The sequence below is a fragment of the Lissotriton helveticus genome, chromosome 7 (assembly GCF_964261635.1).
Source record: "Lissotriton helveticus chromosome 7, aLisHel1.1, whole genome shotgun sequence".
Taxonomy (NCBI): Eukaryota; Metazoa; Chordata; class Amphibia; order Caudata; family Salamandridae; genus Lissotriton; species Lissotriton helveticus.
In genome coordinates, this window is record NC_136068.1 from 439409613 (window position 1) to 439422327 (window position 12715).

The 12715-nt window shown below is 45.1% G+C and overlaps 1 protein-coding gene across 6 annotated transcripts in view; it reads left to right on the forward strand.

Moving 5' to 3' along the window:
• Positions 1-4096: 4096 nt before the first annotated feature.
• Positions 4097-12715, forward strand: part of SGF29 (SAGA complex associated factor 29) — a 215530-nt gene continuing 206911 nt past the window's right edge. For 2 of the 6 annotated variants that reach the window (XM_078652345.1, XM_078652347.1), the window contains exons 1-2: positions 4097-4233; positions 5155-5254. In XM_078652345.1, the coding sequence (XP_078508471.1) occupies positions 4211-4233; positions 5155-5254 (123 nt within the window). In that variant the 5' untranslated portion in view covers positions 4097-4210. Of the gene's footprint in view, positions 4347-5154; positions 5255-12715 lie in introns of all 6 variants that reach the window. The other 4 variants (XM_078652344.1, XM_078652342.1, XM_078652343.1 and 1 more) reach the window with 4 other exon arrangements.

Sequence of the window (12715 nt, forward strand, 5' to 3'; positions counted from 1 at the left end):
CTGTATTTCATTACCACATTTTACAGCCAAAAACACAGATTGATTTTTGAACAATGAGTGTAAAAAGCGTTATTGTAATCCATTTCTGTAAAAAAAAGTTTTATATAGTGCAAACTCGACCCAAAGGTATTGGAGCTGGAGTGCTTTACATGAACACCAATTACAATACAAAAGATGCATTCATTTGTGGTAGGTATGGGGCGATTAAGTGATTTGCTCAGAATCACAGGATATTGAGCGGACACAGAAACTCACACCTGGTTCTCCAGCTCCAAAGTCGGCAGTGCTGACCGTTAGGCTACATCCTCTACACACTTACTTATATTTCACATGTTTTACCTAATGTTGCATTCCTTAAGAGTGTACGTTATTTCCAGAATGTTGCATACTTTACACTGAGGCACTGTCAGGTATTTATAACGAGCCACGATTGACTTGTGGCAGTAGGCAGTGCGAGTTTCTCTCAGTGCCTGTCAATGGGTCAAAAAGGTTTTCAGAATATATGCTCATCCAATCAATTCAGAAGAGAACACAGAGTAATGGTCATGTATGCCAGTTGCAGTTGTGAGGGTAGGGTGGCACGCAATACATACATGCCAATAGACCCGATTCTAGCGGAAGACGAGGCAGGAAATGTTATGTTCATTTTAACTGGAAGAGTAAAGGCATATACACATACTTAGGGAGAGTATTCGCACAGATGCTCGAAAATAATTCTCATCTTCAGCACTTGGAATTTAAGGCTACAGCCAACGTAAGTGCATTAAGGAGTTTTTATTCTTCCTCAGGAAAGAGACATTTGTATACTCTCTTAGAAATATACTGTGCTAACATCCCCACTACCCTGACATACACACTAGAATATTTTCCAATAAATGGCATACTCTAAATAAGAGCAAAGGGAAACTACTATGGAAAATAACTGCAACAAGTCAGGCTACTCCGGTTCAGGCACTCGAATAGAATCGTTGCTGACCAGTAACTTTTACTAATGCCTTGGCCAACGTAATTAGACGGGCATATAATATGTTACACGCAGAAAAATATACTTTGCAAGCTCTTCTAAAGCAAGAAACCTTTGAGGCAGAGTCGTTTAATTACACATTTAACGAAAATCCTGCAGTGGCTTTATTACACTTCAAATGCACTATATCCCTTTTACAGTCTTGGTCCGCAGGCACATCTAAAGCTATTTTTAGGTTTCGCCTATTATCATTCGCTTGCGAATGTAATAGGCAAAAATTCAAGGGCTTGATCGACTAGTAAAACCACTGGCGTTTCTTCCCAGTGCATGTGAGGTCACGTGACCACAAAAGCGGGTCACGTGACCACACAAGCACGAGCATCTCCCTAATCCGCCTGCCCCCACCAGGCTCGCATTCCCGCCCCCCCACCAGGCCGCCCATCTGCCTGCCACACTTCTCCTCCCCTCGCACGCATTCCCGCCCCCCCACCAGGCTCTCCCGCCCCCATCCGGCTTCCCTCCGGCCATTTGCCAGCATATCAACACTCTTACAAACACTACAGTACGTGATGTGAGGTTTGTGACCGCCTGCGTGCCGGTAAAGTTTGATTAAAATAAACTGCAGCATTATGGAAGCAATTTTCGTTTTGGCTTTTTAAAGGTAAACATCAAATGAGTCAGTCGTCTCTCCGCGCTCAGTCACGCTACTTCTCATTCTGTCGGCCCTCCGGCCATTTGCCAGCATATCAACACTCTTACAAACACTACAGTACGTGATGTGAGGTTTGTGACCGCCTGCGTGCCGGGAAAGTTTGATTCCGGCCATTTGCCAGCATATCAACACTCTTACAAACACTACAGTACGTGATGTGAGGTTTGTGACCGCCTGCGTGCCGGTAAAGTTTGATTAAAATAAACTGCAGCATTATGGAAGCAATTTTCGTTTTGGCTTTTTAAAGGTAAACATCAAATGAGTCAGTCGTCTCTCCGCGCTCAGTCACGCCACTTCTCATTCTGTCGGCCCTCCGGCCATTTGCCAGCATATCAACACTCTTACAAACACTACAGTACGTGATGTGAGGTTTGTGACCGCCTGCGTGCCGGGAAAGTTTGATTAAAATAAACTGCAGCATTATGGAAGCAATTTTCGTTTTGGCTTTTTAAAGGTAAACATCAAATGAGTCAGTCGTAAACATCAAATGAGTCAGTCGTCTCTCCGCGCTCAGTCACGCCACTTCTCATTCTGTCGGCCCTCCGGCCATTTGCCAGCATATCAACACTCTTACAAACACTACAGTACGTGATGTGAGGTTTGTGACCGCCTGCGTGCCGGTAAAGTTTGATTAAAATAAACTGCAGCATTATGGAAGCAATTTTCGTTTTGGCTTTTTAAAGGTAAACAGCAAATGAGTCAGTCGTCTCTCCGCGCTCAGTCACGCCACTTCTCATTCTGTCGGCCCTCCGGCCATTTGCCAGCATATCAACACTCTTACAAACACTACAGTACGTGATGTGAGGTTTGTGACCGCCTGCGTGCCGGTAAAGTTTGATTAAAATAAACTGCAGCATTATGGAAGCAATTTTCGTTTTGGCTTTTTAAAGGTAAACATCAAATGAGTCAGTCGTAAACATCAAATGAGTCAGTCGTCTCTCCGCGCTCAGTCACGCCACTTCTCATTCTGTCGGCCCTCCGGCCATTTGCCAGCATATCAACACTCTTACAAACACTACAGTACGTGATGTGAGGTTTGTGACCGCCTGCGTGCCGGTAAAGTTTGATTAAAATAAACTGCAGCATTATGGAAGCAATTTTCGTTTTGGCTTTTTAAAGGTAAACATCAAATGAGTCAGTCGTCTCTCCGCGCTCAGTCACGCCACTTCTCATTCTGTCGGCCACAGCGGCGGCACTCGGGTTGAATGCCTTCGGATCTGAGGGCACTGAATAATTGATGACTCAGGCAGGCCGGTGCGGGAGGTCTGCATGAGTACGCAGAAGCCGACCGTGTGCACTCGGTTTTGTTTCGGCGTTGGTTTCGCATTTGGAAAGTTGGAGCTATTGGTTTTGTAAATTACATTTTATATTTATATATCGTTATTGGCATTGTCAATAACAATATATAAATATAAAATGTCATTTACAAAACAAATAGCTCCAACTTTCAAAATGCGAAACCTATTGGCAACGCCAGTGCTTGTTTTTTTAATGACGCTGCACCTTAGCTGTGACCTAGACTCCACTCACTGTTCTCAGCTAAACCACTACAGATCCTATACAGCTTCTCTTGAGTGTTCTCAACAGTATTTAAGATATACAATCGAACACAGCGTTTGACGCTGTATCATCTTGTTTCGTTTAGGGATGTTGCCTTTAGATGCAGCCTATACTAAATATTGGGATAAAACAAGTGACAAAACAGGATTATGCAAGCTTTTTAGTGCAGGAGAACAAGATGTAGCCCATCATCTATTTATTTTCCCAAATAAAGTTGTAGTAGAAGTTCAACTTTTCTTTTTAAACCCATATGTTTAGATATAATGTATTCACCGTTAAGGATTTGATTGTCTTAATCAATTTACCCCCAATTTAATGTTTGTCATAATCTGTATACATTTAAAAGAATATTTTTTATCATTGTTTTAGAAAGAAATTGTCGTCATTGTTAATGAGTTTTACAACAATATATTCGCCATATTTAGTTTAATTGTTGACCACAGATGAGGTCTAAACCAATAAAAACTTGGTGTGGCGGTAGACTACCGATTTCTCAAGGGAATAAAATTGCTTCATTTTGGTTGTTTCCCGTCTGAAATTGCCTCTCCTTCAATGGGAGTCAGTGTGGGTAATACATTCGATACTCCTGACGCCTTCTACTCTCTTTTAAAATATTGGCATTTATGCGCAATGTGAAGTTTGGTTTACATGCTTAAGCCACACCCTTACTTATATATGGCACGCCATTTTTCGGGAGACTCTACTTTCTGCGTCCCACTTGAATGAAACCCTGACCTCAACACCTACAGTGAGAAAAGTGATAAGAACGCTCCTAGTACCTACTGCGCATGTGCGAGGGTTGCTGGGCTTGGCTTCTAAATGTACACTGTTTGGCGCATGCGGGCTACATAACGCTGAGACACTATTACTACCAAATCGTCATTAGTACGCGCCAGCGCCTGGTCGTCGGTGTGTGCGTCTGATGTGTCGCCTATGAGGAGGAGGGAGAGAAGGAATCGAAAGGAGCAGCAGCCATGAACGCCAACACGAGGAAAAGGCGAATATACCAACTTCCACAACCTGGGTGCTGGGCTTTTAAGGGAGCTCGGCCAATGACCCCGTTCCTCATTTAAATATACTTGGGATGTTCCCTTTAGTTACGAATGAAAGGTTCACAGTGATCCCCTTTTCTCATTTGCACACTTAGGGTTGTCTTTTAGACGAAATAAGGGCTCACTCGCCTTTGATATATTATTTTAACATATACTTGATGTTATATATTTTTAAGTAGGGATTAATTTGCCATTTCCATCCCTTCATGTGCATATGAATATAGTAATTTCCCTTTATGAAAATGACCTATTTACCCCTCACTTCATTGGCATGCACTTATTAGACTTCGTGAACAAACATTTCAACTCTGCCGCTCTTCTTTGCATATGTTTGGGGCGCTGGTTAAAAATTGTGAGGGATAGTTAAAGGGTATATCCCACTGACTTCCTCTGACAAGCATTGTGTGACCTCTTCTCATTTGGAGGTAGTTTATTTAATAAAGAATAGCGCAACTTTTTTTCAGCACTATTTACGTATATTGATCGACACTTTAATAAACCGATTCCTCCTTTCGTTTGCATACGTTTGGATTATTGGTAGGTGGGAGCCCTTTATCAGTGAGTGTGGCAAGTGGTTCTGTATTTAGGGGTACAATGTTCCTGGCCTTTTAGTAGGGTTCACTCCACTCTGTAGCCGGCGCCTTTCATATTTCCCCCACATCATTAGTGTCCTAATTCCATTCTACGGTGTCCTCATTATTTATTTTTATTTGTAGCCTACGGCCATTTGTCTAGGTGCATATCTTGTACCTACATCTGTCTGAAGAGACTCCACGCCCTAATAAAAAGGGACACTTTGTATTTCCTGTTCCCTTTATAATTGTGTATGGCTGTATTGAAGTATTTTCTATATACCCTCTTTTCAGGGTGTCAGCTGTGAGTGATGCTGCAATGGCGCTAGTGTCAGCTGATTCGCGTATCTCGGAGTTGCTAGGCGAGTTGCACCAGCTCATTAAGCAAACTCAGGTAAGATGACTATGGCAGCTGTTTTATTATCCAGATACATAGCATAAAAAAGCGATTTGCTTAATTTTCTCAAGTTTTTATACTGCAACTATTGTTTTTGTTCTTTGGCCTCAATTACCAGTGATCTAAACGCATACCTATTGTGCTTACAAATTGGCCGTAAAGTGTACGCCCTGGTATTCAATTGTCTTTTCCCGCAAGTAAATTTTGCAAGGTTTGACCTGCCATAATTCATCGGCCGTATAGCTTGAATACTACCAGAATATTCATAGTGGGAAAGATTTGTTATTATTCTGCAGTGAAAATGTGTTCTTTGTACAGCACTTTAAATCAAAGCGCCTATAATAAGACATATTTATAGTAATGCATCAGTCATTTTAACACGGTACTCACGTCACTTATCCTAGTACTCCATTTACCATAGAAAGCTGAACGGTCGAGTTGGCGTATGAGAATGTGTAACAGGTCAGGAGTTGATACACTACACATTGAGCTTTGCTAAGATGCATATTGGGTTTCAATGGTAAACTGCAACAAGTGAGAGACAAAGGTATTCGTTAGGAATGCATCTTAACTATAAAAACCTGTCTGTGCAGGGAACCACAGTTACAAGTTGATCAGAGATGGCTGCACTTGGTTATTGATGGATGCTATTTTCAAAATTTGTGAAGGAAAACGCTAGTGCCTCCCTCACTCAGTTAGGGCGTTCAAAAACGGCTGTCCATCAAGAATGTGGGAACACCTGTTTAGGGGCGGTGTTAGCCAATACTTTTTTAAATGAATAAAACTAGTTATAATCTATACATACTCAAAGGGGCTGTCGGCCAGCCCTCTAAAGCCATTGGTCTGTTGTGTCTGTGTTCTATTTTTTTTTCTTCCACCCCCTACAGTGTTGGACAGTGGATCAGCCCGCATCATCCACTGGCTAAGTTTAAAATGAGTGATGGCATTCTGTCCTTTCACAAGTAGCACATCCTCACACAAAGTAGTTCCCTCTCAGTGAAGGGACTATGTTGGCAATGCACACTTTTTTACACCAAAAAAATCCGCTTTTAGACAGTTATTTTTTTTTATTGGCTAGGATCCCAGTAGATCCCCCCCCCCCCATACAGTTTTACACAAAATGAATAAAGCGTTGGCAAAGGCAGCCATGCCAGACATAATGTCGGTGCCAATGCTTGCTACCATGTCGCATTGATATTTATATAGTGGCTTTCACACCCCTTGCATGGTCTAAAGTGCTGGTCTGAATGGTCCTAATGCCCAGTTGTTTTTATATCGCGTTATAACCCTCGTGAGTGTAGGAAGCTGGCTGTTTGTGATATATCAATAATCTGATATAGCATAAATAGTGCAGTGGTTCCGTTAAACGTGGACAGGGGCTTTCTATGCAATCCCAAAGGGCTCTATTAGGGTGTAGTGTGGTCGAGCAACCTTGAGCTTAACACAAGAGAGTGCAAGACATCTACAAATACACAGAATGATCAATAAATGACAGACAGCTCAAGAAGGAGATCCACACGATTTATAAAAACAGCAAATATCTTTATATATGTTTAGGCAACAGAGAGAAATCGTTCAGGTAAGAACGTTTTAAAATATAAATTCTGTTTAAAAAGTGGACACCGTGCATTTTTTTAGGGCTCGGGCCTACGTCACGACGAAGTGGGGCGGAGCTTCCGAGCTCTTGTGTATTAGAAAAAAAAAAGTTACTTTAGGGGTCCGGGCTGCCACATTCCTTAGTGCGCGCGCGTTTTTTATGGCATCTGCCTAGTGATTGGTCCAGGCAAGGCTGTGTTTAAGTAAGGCAGCACGCCATAGGCCTTAGGAATTTGTCAATGTCCACTTCCTGCATAAAGTGTTCGGACACGCGCAGAAGAATACATAAATCCTCAATTACCAGCTGTCCGAGGTGCCGGTAATTGAAGGCAGATGGTGCTGGGAGCGTGTGCACTGCTGTGTTTTTTTTCCCTTCAGCTCTGTGCGCGCATGAACAGCTGGCCAGCAATGTAGAGAATCACATGCATCAGATCTTGTTTTTTTAAACAATTGCGATCGCGAAAGTGATCTCTTTCTGTGCTGCTTGTTTTTCGTATGTAATCTTGTTCTTCTACGAACTCGATGGTAGTGGAGTATCCCATCCTCACCCTCTAGGTCGCTTCATTAATTTTCCACGAGTCCGCCGTGTCTGGTGGCGAGTGCAGAGTGGTAGTGCAGAGTGGTAGTGCAGAGTGGTAGTGCAGAGTGCAGACTGGTAGTGCAGAGCGCAGAGTGCAGACTGGGAGTGCAGAGCGCAGACTGGTAGTGCAGAGCGCAGAGCGCAGACTGGTAGTGCAGAGCACAGACTGGTAGTGCAGAGTGGTAGTGCAGAGTGTTAGTGCAGAGTGGTAGTGCAGAGTGCAGAGTGGTAGTGCAGAGTGTTTTTTTTCCCTTCAGCTCTGTGTGCGCGCATGAACAGCCGGCCAGCAATGTAGAGAATCACATGCATCAGATCTGGTTTTTTTAAACAGTTGCGATCGCGAAAGTGATCTCTTTCTGTGCTGCTCGTTTAAACAATTGCGATCGCGAAAGTGATGCTTTCTGTGCTGCTTGTTTTTCGTATGTAATCTTGTTCTTCTACGAACTCGATGGTAGCGGAGTATGCCATCCTCACCCTCTAGGTCACTTCATTAATTTTCCACGAGTCCGCCGTGTCTGGTGGGTAGTGCAGAGTGGGTAGTGCAGAGTGGGTAGTGCAGAGTGGGTAGTGCAGAGTGGGTAGTGCAGAGTGGGTAGTGCAGAGTGGGGAGTGGGGAGTGGAGAGTGGAGAGTGGAGAGTGCGGAGTGGAGAGTGCGGAGTGGGGAGTGGAGAGTGGGGAGTGGAGAGTGGAGAGTGCGGAGTGGGGAGTGGAGAGTGCGGAGTGGGGAGTGGAGAGTGCGGAGTGGGGAGTGGAGAGTGGGGAGTGGAGAGTGGGGAGTGGAGAGTGGGGAGTGGGGAAGTGCAGAGAGTGGTAGTGCAGAGCGGTAGTGCAGAGTGCAGGGCGCAGAGCGGTAGTGCAGAGTGCAGGGCGCAGAGCGGTAGTGCAGAGCGGTAGTGCAGAGCGGTAGTGCAGAGCGGTAGTGCAGAGCGGTAGTGCAGAGCGGTAGTGCAGGGCGCAGAGCGGTAGTGCAGAGCGGAGAGTGGAGAGCGGTAGTGCAGAGCGGAGAGTGGAGAGCGGTAGTGCAGAGCGGAGAGTGGAGAGCGGTAGTGCAGAGCGGTAGTGCAGAGTGGAGAGCGGAGAGCGGTAGTGCAGAGCGACGAGTGGTAGTGCAGAGTGGTAGTGCAGAGTGCAGGGCGCAGAGCGGTAGTGCAGAGTGCAGGGCGCAGAGCGGTAGTGCAGAGCGGTAGTGCAGAGCGACGAGTGGTAGTGCAGAGCGGTAGTGCAGAGTGCAGGGCGCAGAGCGGTAGTGCAGAGCGGTAGTGCAGAGTGCAGGGCGCAGAGCGGTAGTGCAGAGTGCAGGGCGCAGAGCGGTAGTGCAGAGCGCAGGGCGCAGAGCGGTAGTGCAGAGCGGTAGTGCAGAGCGGTAGTGCAGAGCGGTAGTGCAGAGTGACTAGTGGTAGTGCAGAGCGACGAGTGGTAGTGCAGAGCGGTAGTGCAGAGTGCAGGGCGCAGATTGGTAGTGCAGAGCGCAGATTGGTAGTGCAGAGCGCAGATTGGTAGTGCAGAGCGCAGATTGGTAGTGCAGATTGGTAGTGCAGATTGGTAGTGCAGAGTGGTAGTGCAGAGTGGTAGTGCAGAGTGGTAGTGCAGAGTGGTAGTGCAGAGTGGTAGTGCAGAGTGGTAGAAGTATTACGGGCAGCAGTACCACTACCACCAATGCTACTGCTACCAGGCAGCTATCTTGCATTCTTTTACAAGGCTCACTCACCAGCAACCGTTAGTGCAATCTTTCACCAAACACACACATCAGCCATGTGTGCACTGTTCTACTAAGCACACACACCAGCCGGCAGTGCACCCTTCCACTAGGCACACACACCTCCAGGCGATAGTGCACTCTTCCACCAAGCACACACACCACCAGCCATCAGTGCACGCATCAATTGTTAACACATCCACAATTAACTTTTGTAGCAATCGCAGTATGGTACACTTTACTTTTAAACATATTCATCTAAAGCACAGCATTACACAATACAACTCACATAATACCACTACACACCACATGCACACACTCCTTCACACATGACGAAAACACATTGCCATTTACAATGCCATTAGCTCAAAATTAAATAAATCCGAGCCACCACCACCAGTACTAACACTACCAGTACCACCACCAGTACTACCAGTACTACCACCATCAGTACTACCACCACCACCACCACCACCACATTAACACACTCCATAACACTTAGCAAAAATACATTACCATTTACAATGCCATTAGCTCAAACTCAAATCCGAGCCCGATTGCATTTCTAATGCTTGTTACTTCTATGCTGTTATCCTATGAAAGGAAGAACATGTTCTTCAACAGGTACAGTACAGCAACTTATGGGACCAATCTTTGAGTTCAGGTGAGTGGTGAGCAAGGTTCAAGGCAGCACCAACAGTGCACCACCAGCATAGAACCTATTGCATTACATGAGGACACATTCATTTTTGTTAGGCACGGGGAGATTAAGTGATTTACCCAGACTCACAGGATGTTCAGCATTGTTGCAGAGACTCGAACCCAGTTCCCCAGATTCGTGGTCGACCGCCCTAGCCGTTAGGCCAACTCCTCTTCCCACTATTAATATGAAGTCATTAAACTTTGTAGTAGTTTGTTTTTATTAACCTCAATTGATGTGAATTTTTAAATGTACTATTGTTTTCTCCGTTGTGTAATGGGACACAGCTAGTGGCAAGGGCGATGGGTCATACGTCTGGTAATCTACTTGTTTACCACACATTCTTTCATTTATTTCTTGTAGTTTTCACTTTTAATTTAGTTTTTTCTTTCATTTGATATTTTGGGCAACTCCCCATTACTACTATCACATAACATCACAATATTACGGAACTCAGAAAAGTCTGTTTTCACTATTCATTGTGCACCGCTTAAAGATAGGAGGGACGCATTCACGTAACAAGTAATTAACCCAGCAAGACCGGGCACTTTTTTCAAGTCACTTCTCCGTTTACACGACAGAGACAGTGGCGCCGCGACTTGCAATAAGTACGAGAACTGTGTACCAAAATCTCACGGAATGGATAATCGAGTCACGTTATTGTTCTGGGTTCCTTGTTTTTCACTTGGCAATCCGGCGGCAGCAACAGTGACTGTTGACGTGTTTGCTCACAGCTGCTGACTTAGTACGTTTATGTTGCATGTAATTCACATAACAACACGTTAAGCGTTGTAGTCACTCTGATGGGTACTCATGCTGTTTTACAGAGACTGCTACATCTTTGAATCAGTTGAGTTACGCAATGCCTAGGTTGGATCAGTATCTTGTCTGTAATTCAATTTTTACACAGCATTTGACACATCAGGAGATACCTCTCACCCTGGTTATATGGTTGACCGAGTTGCAGTTATGAATACACGTTATGTTTAACGAGGTTTGGTTGGATTTTCTTTTGAGTAGGCATGACATAGGAACATCATGGGCACTTTGGATTTGCACCATAAATACACAAATAATCTTGGACAACTGCATTAAGGATTCGGTTTTAAACCACAGTGGATTGCAAAATCTGTTATGTTTTTGAAAAGTTCTTGGTTGGCATGTATTCTTTTTATATTTTAATATTTTTATTTGCATTTGTAACCAACATAAACCCATCTGACACCTCACAAGCGATTAACCATACACCTCTGGCCCGCCACCCACCCACCATAATACCAACAAGGAGTCATTAGCGTATCAAAATCCAACCCCGCCTACAGTACATCTGTTCGCATAGTCCATTAAACGGCCAGCGGCCCTCTTGGAGTCCGAGACCCCCGTGCCACCCCTCAAGACCCCAGAACACTGTCCCAGTCAGCAGGACCCTTAGCACATCAATCGGAACCCAACCCTCCGTCAAGGCCATGGTACCTTCTCCACTTTCCCCATACTCTTTGGAATTTTCGGGGACAGCCTCTAGCTTTATAGGTTGCCCTTTCCGCTGCCACATACAGATCCATACCTTGCCTCCATTCCTCCACCCGGGGCAGTGACGGCGCTCCCCACTCCCTCGCTACATCCCTCTTCGCCAGCACAGTGACTATCAAGTGCGGGCGACTCAGATCCACATCATTGGTTATTCCTAGCCAGACAAACTTAGGTTCCATAGTAAGCTCTGTCTCCAGCACCTCACTCAACTCTCCTAGTATCTGCGTTCAGTAAGCACGTATAATAGGTCACTCCCATATGATATGGTAGAAGTCCCCCTGCGGGTGTTGACATCTAAGGCAACAAGAGTCACTGGCTCGTCCTATGCGGTGTAGCCTGACCCTATCGTAGTAAGCTCTGTGTAGTATCTTGTATTGGATGAGTCTTAGCCTTGATTTTATCGCAACCTCTTTGTGATGCATTAGAACTGCTTCCCAATCTACTGTGTCCATCTTTCCCACGTCCTGTTCCCAGGTTGCTCCCAGTTTCCCCAGCCCATCAGGTGGGTTATTATTCAGGGTCTTATACGTCAAGGATACCAGCTTGTTGGTCACCTGTTCCTGCAACAGACGCCTGTGAGAAGTTGGCCTGATGTATGATGTTCACTATTCTAGTGAGCACCTTGTATCAGTCCAAACAATCCCTTATGGTGGTGGTTGTAAAGTCAACCTTATAGACAAGCTATCCTAGGGGCAGCATGGACTAAGCAGTCTTAGGCTAAACTCAAGAGGGCATGTGAAGCCAGCTGTTTTACCATATGCAATCCTGTAATACCAAATGAAAGGACACCACACAAGTTATATATTATACAAATATATGTATTTATTACTAGAATAATCCTCTGTACTCTTTGAGTCCAGAGGCACAAGCGTTTAAACACAAGCACAGTTAAACATACACAAGTTGCACGATTACGGATAGGGCCGGTGGCCACTCAAACCATATAGTAAATAAGTGGTATAAGAAGCACTTCTCGAACAATGGTAAGGCCTAGGGCCTTGTGAATCGCTGGGACTACACTGGACTAACAGCAGTTAGGACGGGAGTAGCCCGCGGGATTCGGGTGCAGCGCTAAAAGCACACGCATGCACCAATGCAAAGTCAATGGTGCGTAAAAGTTAGAAAGTTACTGTTTTGGAAGTCTTCCGACTGGAATAGAATTTAACCACTTTAAACTAGGACACTAGAGGTGTAAACCACTACAGGAGCACCGATGTTAGATCGTTACCTCACCCACAGGAAGCGGGTGCATAGGTGCCAAAGTGTGTCGGGTTTCGTCGTGGAGATCTATGGAGCCTGGAGATGAAGATGCCGCAGGCGGCCAGGAGAGAAGAGTCCGGTTGGATCCAAGGGTG